Source organism: Oncorhynchus nerka, linkage group LG3, assembly GCF_034236695.1.
Source record: "Oncorhynchus nerka isolate Pitt River linkage group LG3, Oner_Uvic_2.0, whole genome shotgun sequence".
NCBI classification, from domain to species: Eukaryota; Metazoa; Chordata; class Actinopteri; order Salmoniformes; family Salmonidae; genus Oncorhynchus; species Oncorhynchus nerka.
In genome coordinates, this window is record NC_088398.1 from 21320731 (window position 1) to 21335626 (window position 14896).

Consider the following 14896-nt stretch of genomic DNA (forward strand, 5'->3'; position numbering starts at 1 on the left):
CTCAAAGAAGAGATAATAACCTCCAGGAATGTGGTGGGTCTTAAAATAGACAGATAAAGCTGCAGCACCTTATGTCATCTGTCTCAAATGAAAGGATGGATACAGGAACAGGAAACTAGGGGGTTCTTCTTTCATCCTTAACCTAAGGACTCATCAATTGTGCAAACAGAAACAGCCTCACAGCAGGTGGTACAACAAAGACTGTGTGCCTTTTCAAGTTATTTTGCGGGGGTCTATTTCAGACTAAGGCATACTACTTACTCTTGACCTTCATTTGAGGTATTTGAGAAAAAACCTAGAATCGTTTTTTAAACGTTTTATATGATGAGTTTATATAAACCTATATAAAACATTAGTCTGCTGTGCATTGTCAAGGGGGAATATGCAATAGATGATCGTGGAAATAATGTATCGAAGATAGAGCAGTGATAATGATTATGATTATGATCGTGTAGGTCATCAAGCTTTCCACACGATGTCGCTATTCTACATGAGATTCATTTCCAATTCAAAGGTGACTGCAGTATAACTTTGCAGATCATCTATGTCCCAAGGGTTTAATTGGGATTTTGTGTGAACTAATTCCCAAATGTCCACTTTTTCCATAATAGGCTATAAACAGATCTATGTGAACATTTCATTTTCCATATGGTATCCCACTTAGTCCTCCTCAATATAACCCTGATGTTCCTCAACCTCATTATCTATCTGTCCCAAACTCCTGTTCTAAAGCCTGTTCGGAATGCCGAAAATGAACTTCTCTCCACTGCTCTTCCTGTGCATGGATGTGTGTGTGGTGCAGACAGTCCGCTTGGCCCAACTCTCCCCTCTCCTCCTCCACCATCCCCTCATCACCTTGTGGGGTGGAAGCCTGCTCCGTGCCGGCCTCCACCTCTTTCTCACCTTCACGTTCCCTGGAATTCCCCTATGGATGAGCAGCTTCGAGGGGCTCCAGAGCATGGGGGTCCTCTGCTTCCATTGCCCAATCTACATCAGCCTTCTCTGGGCATGTGGCCAGTCCATCCTGGGGCAGCTATGGGGATGGCACTCCTGGCAGGGGGTGGGTTTATATTGCTATAATTATGTTAATATATATATATATTAATATATATACCCTTTTTGTTGTAAAAATTGATAAACCAAACAAACTAAAATCACTTGTTTTTCTGCTACTTTAGGGCTACTGCGTAACAGTCGTAGCATGGTTGTACTGGACACGCTACGTCAAATCAAATTTCAAATTTATTTATATAGCCCTTCGTACATCAGCTGATATCTCAAAGTGCTGTACAGAAACCCAGCCTAAAACCCCAAACAGCAAGCAATGCAGGTGTAAAAGCACGGTGGCTAGGAAAAACTCCCTAGAAAGGCCCAAACCTAGGAAGAAACCTAGAGAGGAACCAGGCTATGTGGGGTGGCCAGTCCTCTTGTGGCTGTGCCGGGTAGAGATTATAACAGAACATGGCCAAGATGTTCAAATGTTCATAAATTACCAGCATGGTCGAATAATAATAAGGCAGAACAGTTGAAACTGGAGCAGCAGCATGGCCAGGTGGACTGGGGACAGCAAGGAGTCATCATGTCAGGTAGTCCTGGGACATGGTCCTAGGGCCCAGGCCAGTTGAAACTGGAGCAGCAGCATGGCCAGGTGGACTGGGGACAGCAAGGAGTCATCATGTCAGGTAGTCCTGGGGCATGGTCCTAGGGCTCAGGTCCTCCGAGAGAGAGAAAGAAAGAGAGAAGGAGAGAATTAGAGAACGCACACTTAGATTCACACAGGACACCGAATAGGACAGGAGAAGTACTCCAGATATAACAAACTGACCCTAGCCCCCCGACACAAACTACTGCAGCATAAATACTGGAGGCTGAGACAGGAGGGGTCAGGAGACACTGTGGCCCCATCCGAGGACACCCCCGGACATCCCTTCTCTTCTTACCAAGCCCACCAAGGAACCACAGAAGAACACTGGGGCCTCTCTAGAGAAACTGATGGGATACATGAAGCCTTATATCATACGCTTTGGAGCCGTGCTGAGTCTTATTGTCATCTCCTCCCTTGGTGAGATGGCTATTCCCCACTACACCGGCCGAATGACTGACTGGATTATGAATGAAGACGAGCCTGAAGCCTTCACTTACGCCATCCCGGTCATGTCTCTGATTACAGTCATGAGGTGTGGTACAGCACATATCAATAATTGGTGATGTGATACTATTGAGTCCTTCCAATTGATACTCCTGTTTAATTTTGAGGTTTCAAGTGTCCTAACCACTTTCATAGGGCATTTATTGTAATGATACTGTAGTAACGTGTTTATTTGCCCTCCTTCTCCCATCTCTAACATTCAGTGCTGTGTGTGACCTCATCTACAACATCACCATGTGTCGCATACACACCTCCATCCAGCGCCTAAGCTTCCAGTCGGTGCTGAAGCAGGAGATCGCTTTCTTTGACAAAGCTCAGACAGGTGAGTCATATCTCATTGCAATCTACAGGTAACTGCCTAAATAAATTAAATACCACCACTAGCTGCCAGAATAGCTTCAATGTGCTCTGATATAGATTCTACAAGTGTCTGGAACTTTATTGGAGGGATTGATGGTGGTGGAAAACGCTTTCTTAGGCGCCACTCCAGAATCCCCCATAATTGTTCAGTTGGGTTGAGATCTGGTGACTGAGACACACACACACACACACACACACACACGCATTAACCCCATATACTGCTTTGAGACCCCTCTTTCAAAGTCACTGAGATCTCTTCTTCTAGCCATGGTAGCCAAAATAATGGGCAGCTGGACATATTTATACATGACCCTAAGCATGATGGGATGTTCATTGCTTAATTAACTCAGGAATCACACCTGGGTGGAAGCACCTGCTTTCAATATACTATGTATCCATCATTTGCTCAAGTGATTTTTTTATTTTGGCAGTTACCTGTACTTCACCTTTCTTAAATATATATTTTTTATACAGTTGCTGGTTTACTAATTGATTAAGCTAACTGATAAACACATACTGTATGTCCAAAGTGATGTGAAAAGGAGAGTATCTTAATAAACATGAGTGATCCTGTCAAGAGTATTGTGCGGGTCTTTCATTTCTTCAAAGTATATATGCTATATGTTTATGCTTTATGCTATATATATATATATATATGTGATATATATTTGCACGCTAACTTAACCTATGACCTTTGTTCTAGGTGACCTTGTGTCACGCATCACCACGGACACCAACAAAATGAGTGAGTCTCTGAGTGAGAAGTTGAGTCTGCTGATGTGGTACTTCATGCGGGTCACTTTCCACTTCATCTTCATGCTCAATCTCTCATGGAAGCTGTCACTCTTCACCGCGATGGGGCTTCCTATCATCTGGGTCATTCCAAAGATACCCGGCAAGCGGTACCAGGTACAGGAAATCAGACCTTTTCTAACCTATTATTGTGGAAGTAGCCTGGTCCCAGATCTGTTTGTGCCTTTTGAGGAAAATGTATGGGGTGACAATGTCAATAACAGTTGGCTAGACAGCATAAACAGATCTGGGACCAGGCTATAGTGGGGGTAGTTTTGTGAACTACTGAACACCCCCGTGATGAGTAACCTTGTCTGAGAGTTGCAGTTTCGTGTTTGCATACATCTTGATTCTACAAGTTGCAGTCACCAAAAATAGCACTACAAAGCAGACAGAACAGAATGTTACCTGACCAATCAGAAGGTAACTGTGAATATTGTTTTTGTCCCATAAGCTCGGTGCGAAGGTTCAAAAGTCACTAGCCCAGGCCAATGACTTTGCCACGGAGACCTTCTCCTCTATGAAGACAGTACGCAGCTTTGCCAATGAGGAGGGCGAGACGGAGCGCTACAGGAAGAGGCTGGAGAAGACCTACTCTCTGAATAAAGAGGAAGCAGTAGCCTACACAGCCTCAACCTGGACCAATAGCTTGAGTCTCAGCTTCAATTGTAAACGGTCACAGTGTGAGAGCAATTTATCAAATTCAATTCCAAAGAGCTTGGATTGCACATTGACTCACGAGGTTGCATGAATTTGTCTGTAATAAGGGCCCTGAGTTTTTCCTGGCCATGTGAACTGACGAGGGAAAGCTCTGGGCCATTGTTATAGACTATAACTACTGTAGGTCCCAGAGTGTTTCCTGGTTACATGATCTGGAAAACTCTGGTCCCTAGTCACCCCATCTGTCTCCCTTTCAGATGTAAAGCCTGTTCCTGGTCAGTATCCTGTACTATGGCGGCAGTCTGGTGACAGGGGGGACCGTCAGCAGTGGGGACCTGGTGGCCTTTGTGCTCTACGAGCTCCAGTTCTCCTCTGCTGTGGTGGTAAGGCCATAGACGAACAATCTCCATTCAATCTACCTGCAGCCATCTTAAGCTTGGTCCCTACTGCCAAATCCAAACAGACCTAAATGTACACGTCCTAACAAGGCACTGCCAAGTTGTTCTACAGCAAAATAGGGGTCAAAATGATTCATCGTTATCACAACATTTGAATCACAACTAGAGTTTTGAGTAGCAACATTTTGACAGTCACTTACTGGTGCCGCTTTTACACCTCCTGTCTGACAGGCCGTGATGTCGTGTTACCCAAGTGTGATGAGGGCAATCGGTGGCTCTGAGAAGATATTTGAGTATGTGGACCGACAGCCCCATGTTCCTCCAGAAGGCACCCTTGCCCCACAGAATCTTGAGGGATATGTTCAGTTCAAGAATGTCATATTTACCTACTCTACCAGGGAGGATACACCGGTGCTCAAGGTATCTACAGTATATTTACAGTATACTGTATACACATATACTGGATATGAATTAAAATAACATACATTAAATCTCAATTTCTCTCAGGGCCTGTCTCTGGAGCTGAGGCCTGGGCAGATCACTGTCCTTGTGGGGGCTTCTGGAGCAGGGAAAAGCACCTGTGTGAGCCTGCTGGAGAGGTTCTACCTGCCCCAGGAAGGAGAGATCCTATTGGATGGACAGCCACTGAACAGCTACAAGAACCAGTACCTGCACGACCAGGTCATTACAAACAGCAATGGAAGCAATGTTACTCTTCCCCTAAGCTATATTAGTGCCTAACATAATTAGCTACTAGCCTTTAAAGACAATTACATGATCACAATGTTTGCCGAGAAGTTATTAACCAACTAAATGCATTATCTAAATGAATAATTTTTCTCAGATCAGTGTGGTGAGTCAGGAGCCGGTGTTGTTTGCTCGTTCTGGCAAGGAGAACATCAAATACCCTGCCTGTTTGGCCCTGTCCGGGGGTGTCATCGGATGGGGCCACAGTGTCTCCTGACCCCTCCTGCCTCAGCCGCCAGTATTTATGCTGCCTGCTGCAGTAGTTTATGTGTCGGGGGGCTAGGGTCAGTCTGTTATATCTGGAGTACTTCTCCTGTCTTATCCGGTGTCCTATGTGAATTTAAGTATGCTCTCTAATTCTCTCTTTCTTTCTCTCTCTCGGAGGACCATGCCTCAGGACTACCTGGCATGATGACTCCTTGCTGTCCCCAGTCCACCTGGCCGTGCTGCTGCTCCAGTTTCAACTGTTCTGCCTGCGGCTATGGAACCCTGACTGTTCACTGGACGTGCTACCTGTCCCAGACCTGCTGTTTTCAACTCTCTAGAGACAGCAGGAGCGGTAGAGATACTCTTAATGATCGGCTATGAAAAGCCAACTGACATTTACTCCTGAGGTGCTGACTTGTTGCACCCTCGACAACTACTGTGATTATTATTATTTGACCATGCTGGTCATTTATGAAAGTTTGAACATCTTGGCCATGTTCTGTTATAATCTCCACCCAGCACAGCCAGAAGAGGACTGGCCTCCCCTCATAGCCTGGTTCCTCTCTAGGTTTCTTCCTAGGTTTTGGCCTTTCTAGGGAGTTTTTCCTAGCCACCATGCTTCTATACCTGCATTGCTTGCTGTTTGGGGTTTTAGGCTGGGTTTCTGTACAGCACTTTGAGATATCAGCTGATGTAAGAAGGGCATTATAAATAACTGTGATTTGATTTTGTTTTGAAATATGGCAGAGATGATGCCACTGATGAGGAGATGTACCAGGCTGCTGAGCTGGACAACGCCCACAAGTTCATCTCTGACCTGCCCAATGGCTATGATACAGGTATGTCCCAAAAGCTTCATTCATATAGACTTCATCCTGATAGGATTGGTAATATTATTTTTTGGGGGCTTTGTTTAGTCCTTACTGATAGAACGTTACACTTTTCTCTGCATAGCTTTAACTTTGAACTGTTAGTGCTTTTCCTTCAGTAACCTACTGATGACATGATTGTAGTGGATGTGTGTTATCCAGCTCTACTGTTCATACTTAATTGTTGTTCTTTATTTCACAGATGCCGGGGAGAAGGGAGGCCAGGTTTCAGGAGGGCAGAAGCAACACATTGCCGTCACCAGAGCTCCGATCAGACAGCCTCGGATTCTAGTGCTGGACGATGTCACCAGTAACGTGGACACAGAGAGCGAGCATTTGGTAGGAGAACTCTGAATCTTGTTATCTTTCACTACAACAGACTGACAGATCTATTGTTTGGGGGGATAATCAGTTGCTGTTGATAATTTACTCACAATATAACCCAATGGAGGCTGTTTCCTTCCCTAACATTAAATATTGATTTACAGTGTATCTCAGCTAATCTCTGACAGTTCAGTGGCTTTAATTCAAACAAACTCATCATGTTTCTCTCCATGTCCTTAGGTCCACCAAGCTCTGCTCAACGATTCAAACCCCTGCTCAGTCCTGCTGATTGCTCATAAGCTGAGCACTGTGGAGAAGGCCAATCACATTGTCGTTCTCGAGGAGGGAAAGGTGCTAGAGGAGGGGGGCCATGTTGAGCTGCTGGAGAAAGGTGGAACCTATGCTGACCTGGTGAACAGGCAGAACACTGGCTTCCAGCGCAAAGAAGGGGAGGAGCTAAACAACTAAAACAGAGGCTCCAATCCCATGACACTCCTCAATGTAAACTGAAATCCCACTTCTGCCACCATCTCACATTTTCAACATTATTACCTACTAGTTCTACTGCATCGTATATGCTAAACAAATACTCTGAGATCATAGCATCAAACTGTTGTTAAATGATCATAATCCCCTCACTGATTACAATAAGAGTCCTGTAATATAACTATTTGCACTATAGTGTAACTGAAGTATTCTTTCTGCCCCAAATGCCTTTTGTATTTATTTTTACATTTATTTTTGTTAAATTGTTCTCCCACATTTGTGTTCTAACCATATAGTGTAAATAGGGATCCCAAAGAATGTTTTGATTTTCTGTCTCTTCAAGGCAGTACAATACAGGAGTCTTTTTCTGTTCTGTGTTAATGACAATAAACATTCTGCTCTCTGAAATCATTTCTTCATTTAGTATCTGAATGTGGGGGAATGGTTACATAATAACAGCATGATGTGTACGTTTTGCAGTTGATCTGTATTATTATGGGAAACGCCTAATGTCATGCTTTCACTTATTCTTTCCTTTGCTACAGGCCTAGATAATGATGCCAAAGGCCAAGCCGAATCACATACATTGACCCCCAGCAATACTGTTAGTGTTTAGAGGGTATTTCCAATGAAGGCAATACGATGCTTAACACAGGCAGTTTCATAACAGTTGCAATAGCATAGTTTTAGGTCCACAAACGTACACACTGCTGGAGCAGCCAGATACTGCCGCAGTAGCAGCACAGACAAGGGGTAACCAGCACAGACAAGGGGTAACCAGCACAGACAAGGGGTAACCAGCACAGACAAGGGGTAACCAGCACAAACAAGGGGTAACCAGCACAGACAAGGGGTAACCAGCACAGACAAGGGGTAACCAGCACAGACAAGGGGTAACCAGCACAAACAAGGGGTAACCAGCACAGACAAGGGGTAACCAGCACAGACAAGGGGTAACCAGCACAGACAAGGGGTAACCAGCACAAACAAGGGGTAACCAGCACAGACAAGGGGTAACCGGCACAGGCAAGGGGTAACCAGCACAGACAAGGGGTAACCAGCACAGACAAGGGGTAACCAGCACAGACAAGGGGTAACCAGCACAGACAAGGGGTAACCAGCACAGACAGGGGGTAACCAGCACAGACAAAGGGTAACCAGCACAGACAAGGGGTAACCAGCACAGACAAGGGGTAACCAGCACAGACAAGGGGTAACCAGCACAGACAAGGGGTAAGCAGCACAGACAAGGGGTAACCAGCACAGACAGGGGGTAACCAGCACAGACAAGGGGTAACCAGCACAGACAAGGGGTAACCGGCACAGACAAGGGGTAACCAGCACAGACAAGGGGTAACCAGCACAGACAAGGGGTAACCAGCACAGACAAGGAGTAACCAGCACAGACAAGGGGTAACCAGCACAGACAATGGGTAACCAGCACAGACAAGGGGTAACCAGCACAGACAAGGGGTAACCAGCACAAACAAGGGGTAACCAGCACAGACAAGGGGTAACCAGCACAGACAAGGGGTAACCAGCACAGACAAGGGGTAACCAGCACAGACAAGGGGTAACCACACACGTCACAGGGGCTGTAAAGCTGAAGCATCCGTTTAGAACGTTTTCTCACCACCAAATATGTTGTTGAGAGGAAGTGCAGTCGTGGGTCGTGGGAGAAATCACATACACATGGTTAGCAGATGTTATTGCGAGTGTAGCAAAATGCTTGTGCTTCTATTTCCGACAGTGCAGCAATAACTAACATGTAATCTAACAATTCCACAACAACTACCTAATACACACAAATCTAAGTAAAGGAATGGAATAAGAATATATACATATAAATATATGGATGAGCAATGACAGAGCAGCATAGGCAAGATGCAATAGATGGTATAAAATACAGTATGAGATGAGAAATGCAAGATATGTAAACATTATTAAAGTGCATTATTATTATTACATTCTTTTCACCTTTATTTAACCAGTTAGGCCAGTTGAGAACAAGTTCTCCTTTACAACTGCGACCTGGCCAAGATAAAGCAAAGCAGTGCGACACAAACAACACCAGAGTTACACATGGAATAAACAAACGTACAGTCAATAACCAAATAGAACAAAATCTATATACAGTGTGGGCAAATGAGGTAAGATTAGGTAGGTAAGGCAATAAATAGACCGTAGTGGTGAAGTAATTACAATTTAGCAATTAAAACCTGGAGTGATAGATTTGCAGAAGATGAATGTGCAAGTAGAGATACTGGGGTGCAAAGGAGCAAAACAAAAAATAACAATATGGGGATGAGGTAGTTATAGGGGCTATTTACAGATGGGGTATGTACAGGTGCAATGATCTGTGAGCTGCTCTGACAGCTGATGCTTAAAGTTAGTGAGGGAGATATGAGTCTCCAGCTTCAGTGATTTTTGCAATTCGTTCCAGTCATTGGCAGCAGAGAACTGGAAGGAAAGGCGGCCAAAGGGGGAATTGGCTTTGGGGGTGATCAGTGAAATATACCTGCTGGAGTGCATGCTACGGGTGGGTGCTGCTATGGTGACCAGTGAGCTGAGATAAGGCGGGGCTTTACCTAGCAAATACTTATAGGTGGCCTGGTGGGTTTGGCGACAAATATGAAGCGAGGGCCAGCCAACGAGAGAATACAGGTCGCAGTGGTGGGTAGTATATGGGGCTTTGGTGACAAAACGGATGGCATTGTGATAGACTGCATCCAATTTGCTGAGTAAAGTGTTGGAGGCTATTTGTAAATGACATCACTGAAGTCAAGGATCGGTAGGATAGTCAGTTTTACGAGGGAATGTTTGGCAGCATGAGTGAAGGATGCTTTTTTGCGAAATAGGAAGCCAATTCTAGATTTCATTTTGGATTGGAAATTCTTAATGTTAGTCAGGAATGAGAGTTTACAGTCTAACCAGACACCTAGGTATTTGTAGTTGTCCACATATTCTAAGTCAGAACCGTCCAGAGTAGTGATGCTGGACGGGCGGGCAGGTGCAGGCAGCGATCAGTTGAAGAGCATGCATTTAGTTTTACTTGCATTTAAGAGCAATTGGAGGCCACGGAAGGAGAGTTGTATGGCATTGAAGCTCGTCTGGAGGTTAGTTAACACAGTGTCCATAGAATGGCCAGGAGTATACAGAATGGTGTCGTCTGCATAAAGGTAGATTAGAGAATCACCAGCCTCAAGAGCAACATCATTGATGTATACAGAGAAAAGAGTCAGCCTGAGATTTGAACCCTGTGGCACTCCCATAGAGACTACCAGAGGTCCGGACAACAGGCCATCCGATTTGACACACTGAACTCTGTCTGAGAAGTAGTTGGTGAACCAGGTGAGGCAGTCATTTGAGAAACCAAGGCTGTTGAATATGTTGATAAGAATGTGGTGATTGACAGAGGGGCATGACCGCGGCAGCTTTCCAATCTTTGGGGATCTCAGACTATACGAAAGAGAGGTTGAAAAGGCTAGTAATAGGAGTTGCAACAATTTCGGCGGATAATTTTAGAAAGAGACGGTTCAGATTGTCTAGCCCAGTTAATTTGTAGAGGTCAAGACTTTGCAACTCTTCCAGAACATCAGCTATCTGGATTTGGGTGAAGGAGAATGGGGGAGGCTTGGGCAAGTCGCTGTGGGGGGTGCAGGGCTGGTAACCGGGGTAGGGGTAGCCAGGTGGAAGGCATGGCCAGCCGTGGAAAAATGCTTATTGAAATTCTCAATTATCGTGGATTTATGGGTGGTGACTGTGTTTCCTAGCCTCAATGCAGTGGGCAGCTGGGAGGAGGTGCTCTTATTCTCAATGAACTTTAGTGTCCCAGAACGTTTTGGAGTTTGTGCTACAGGATGGAAATTTCTCTTTGAAAAAGCTAACCTTTGCTTTCCTAACTGCCTGTGTATATTGGTTGTAGGACGGCCAGGGTGTTAAGTGACTAGTGATCCATTTATTAAAGTGGACAATGATTTCAAGTTTGTATGTAGGCAGCAGCCTCTGTGTTAGTGATGGCTGTATAACAGTCTTATTGCCTTGAGATAGAAGTTGTTTTTCAGGATGGAACAAGGTGAGGATGGAACTAGGTGAAATTGGGCTGACATTCTGCACATTTTCTCATTCATGAAACATCTGACGTCAATCATTTTTGCTGTTCCCAAAACTAGAATATTACAAACACAGTGCACTAAGTTTTATAGACTTGACGCTTTGCGAAAGGTTAAAAAAAAATCCGTTGTTTAAGAGTGCACTGTCTAATTGACTTTGTGAACACACACACTTCACATAGGCGTTTTTCATGGAAATATGCAAATACATGTTACAACACGCCAATAGGATCTCACTAGCTCATGCTTGGCTTTACCCACCTTGCTTGTTTCATTTGCTCACACTGTAAACGACACAGATGAACTGTCTTGGTTTAGTTAGTATTTGGTAGTGGGTCCACCACAGCTCAACTGTCGTAACACCATAGCAACAGTATTTGTTTATTTGTTTCCCCATTAACTTTTGCTGAGGCAGCAACTATTCTATTCTAGTCCAAAAAAACACAAAACATGACAAGTACAAAACGCTAGTACATTGATAGACAGTCACACACATTTTTAACACAACGATATATAAACAATAAAATAATAATAATATAAACAATACAAGTAAAACAAATCATGTTTGTCTGCATGTGCTTGTCCCCTCAAAGTGTTCGCTGATCCATGACATGTTGTTTAATCTATTTTTTAACCCTTGTGTGGTGTTTGGGTCTGTGGGACCCATTTTCAATGTTTACTAAAAGAAATGATACAATTCATAATTTTTTCAACCTGAGACTCAATGGCCTTGGCTCATGATGAACATGTAAAATAACACATTTTCATTGAGTGCACACTGTGCACCCCTCCACACATTTATATTACATTGTGTGGTGTTCAGGTCCACTGGACCAGAGGGTAAGTGTGGAAAAGTGTGTTGGGGAAAACAAGTAAAAATTCAACAAAAAGGTTTGCTGTGTGCCTTCACTCTGTCTTCCTCCTCCCTGGGCCTGCTGTTTCAACATAGCACCAAGAACCTGTCTGTCTGTCTGCCTGTCTCCCGCTTTTCTCGCACTATTTACCCTGTGTAGTGTGTGAAACTACACAATGCCTTGCGGGAACCTGCACAATGCTATTACAATACAATATTTCGATACATTGTAAAACATTCTGTATTTTCCCACACTCTACCCCAGCCAGGTGCAAATTGGGGAGGGACACAACAAATTAATAGCTTTGTGTGTGTGGCTCATTACTACAATCAATCAGTATGTCAAAAAAAAACTTTGCTCAGAGGGCCTTAGAAATGATTTTTAAAATGATTTTTACCCCCTTTTTTCTCCCCAATTTCATAGTATCCAATTGTTAGTAGTTACTGTCTTGTCTCATCGCTACAACTCCCGTACGGGCTCAGGAGAGACGCCAAATGAAGGCAAAAATGTGGTACTCATGAGTACGCTGCATAGGGATGTGAGAATCTGTGGCCAGGAACATCAAAAAACAGAAATCATAATGGATTAAAATGTCACAAAAGAAGGGGTGGACAATTTATACAAGCTAGTGACTGGCTACAACTGTAAAAGAAGAACCCTACGCTGGCCACTTGTGATATTCTTCAACATCTTGGCGTACAACGCGTTAGTCATCTGGATGGCGTTGAACCCAGATTGGAACAGAGGGAAGCTCCAGAGGAGACGGCTCTCTCTCAAGGAGCTGGGCAAGGCATTGGTAAGACCACAAATCCAGAGGAGGCAACATATCCCAAGGACTCCAGCTTCTGCAGCCAGCGTGATGGGGATTCAGGAGGATGCTGGTGCCCCATCCGTCAAACCCACAGAACCAACAACTCCAATATCAAATAAGTAAGTGTGAGTGATGTTGTTGCATGTGTGTGTGTGTGTCTGACTCTCCTACCTTAGCCTGGTGTAATTATATAGGTGAGTGAGTGAGATGTTAGTAACATTCCTGAACTAAGTGTTTTCCTCATTCTAGATTGCAGCCGGAAGCAACAAGAAGCGCTGTGATGTGTGTGGACACAAGGACAGGGAGACACAGTACACATGCATCAAGTTCAAGAAATACATTTGCAACACACACACAGTAAAACTCTGTCCCTCATATGGTGTGTAGACCGGTCTTCATTTATGTTCAATGAGGCTCATTTATCATTTCCATCAAATACTGTATGTAAAAATGTGTCCTTCCAATTTGTTCAGTTCAAAGCAATAAACATCAAAAGTGATGAAAACCTTGTTTCATTTATATTTGTTCAAGATAAACATGATTTATTCCATCCATGTCTGGATTATATATTTTTTAAACTAATAGTGATTTTATTGATAAATGTGATCTAGCAGAGGTAAATGGCAAATATGAACCATGTATGCTGTCTATATTGCTTGTAATTGAAATGTCAACATCTAAGTATTAAGTATTTTTACGTAAATTATTATGGCTGTATTGTTTTAAAAACCCAATAATGTTGTGGGTCCATCAGACCTGCGAACATTGGGTGAATAACAAAACCATGAAGGGTTAAAGGTCATTTTGCTGTTAGCTTGAGTAATTGGAGAATGGAAGGGAGCTCCATGCAATCCTGGCTCTGTATAACACTGTGCATTGTCGTGAATTTGTTGGTGGCATGTCTTGTGAGGTATGTATGGGTGTCTGAGCTGAATGTTATTTGACTATGCAGACAATCTGGAATTGGCATGCTGCTCTGTTTTGAGCCGGCTGTGGCTTTGCTAGGTCTTTCTCTGCCCTTGACCATATTACCGAACACTAATCAAGATGGGACTAGACCAGAGTCTGACCAACTAGTACTGTTGATTTTTGTGTCAAAAACACAGAACATCGTTTTATAACAGACATACATGTGGAAGACCAGTGGGAAATCATTTTTGAAATAGAGAAGGGTAACGGCCCAAGGGAACTGCCCTAAGGGACACCGTACTGTGCATATCTGATGCTAGAGAAGCTTCCATTGAAGAACACTCTCTGGGTTCTATTGAATAAATAACTCCCCAACCATGTGCTGGCAGGTGTTGTAAAGCCAAAGCAAATGAGTTTCGTCAATAACTATTTATGATCATTAACATCAAAGGCTGCAATGAAATCTAACAATACAGCTCCAACTATCTTATTATCCATTTATTTTAAGCAATCATCTGTCATCTGAGACAGTGCAGAACAGGTTGAGTTCCCTTCTCTATATGCATGCTGAAAGTCAGTAGTTAACTTGTTCTCTGAAAATAGCATTGTATTTGATCAAAAACAATTCTCTCCATCAGTTTACTAAGAGCAGGCAGTAAAACTGATTGGGTGGCTGTTAGAGCCAACAAAGGGTGCTTTACTGTTTTTAGGCAGTGGAATTAATTTAGCTTCCTTCTACGCCTGTGGACACACTACTTTAGGCTTTGGCTAAAGATATAGAAAATTGGGCAATACAGTACAGTCCAATACAGTCCGCTACCATTCTCAATAGTTTCCCATCAAGGGTTCCTTTACCGCTATTCTTTTATTTTACCAGGCAAGTCAGTTAAGAACTTAAGAACAAATTCTTATTTTCAATGGCGGCCTACTAGCAGTGGGTTAAATGCCTTGTTCAGGGGCAAAACAACAGATTTTTACCTTGTCAGCTCAGGGATTCAATCTTGCAACCTTTCGGTTACTAGTCCAACGCTCTAACCACAAGGCTACCGGCCGCCTCACATCATTATTGATGGATAATAGTTTTCCACCTCTCCCACACTAACTTGACCAAATTCAAAACAGCCATCCTTCTCTTTCATTATTATATATTTTATTCAAAAATATGATGGTTCACTGATCAATATTTTAATTTCACTTGAGTTTTTCCACTTTACCACT

General features: G+C 43.5%; 1 protein-coding gene across 1 annotated transcript; it reads left to right on the plus strand.

The window, feature by feature from the left end:
* Positions 1–6030: 6030 nt before the first annotated feature.
* On the plus strand, positions 6031–7368 carry LOC115114169 (ABC-type oligopeptide transporter ABCB9-like). Its single transcript, XM_029642220.2, has 3 exons — positions 6031–6152; positions 6385–6521; positions 6747–7368. Exons 1-3 carry the CDS (start codon positions 6083–6085, stop codon positions 6972–6974), a joined length of 435 nt encoding a protein of 144 aa, XP_029498080.2. The 5' UTR covers positions 6031–6082; the 3' UTR covers positions 6975–7368.
* Positions 7369–14896: the final 7528 nt, after the last annotated feature.

Excerpts from the sequence above, each read along its gene's own strand:
- LOC115114169 (XM_029642220.2), top strand. The coding sequence starts at position 6,083 with ATGTACCAGGCTGCTGAGCTGGACAACGCCCACAAGTTCATCTCTGAC. Across the intron at positions 6,153-6,384 it reads GCCCAATGGCTATGATACAG|ATGCCGGGGAGAAGGGAGGC; the intron begins GTATGTCCCAAA and ends TTTATTTCACAG. Across the intron at positions 6,522-6,746 it reads ACACAGAGAGCGAGCATTTG|GTCCACCAAGCTCTGCTCAA; the intron begins GTAGGAGAACTC and ends CCATGTCCTTAG.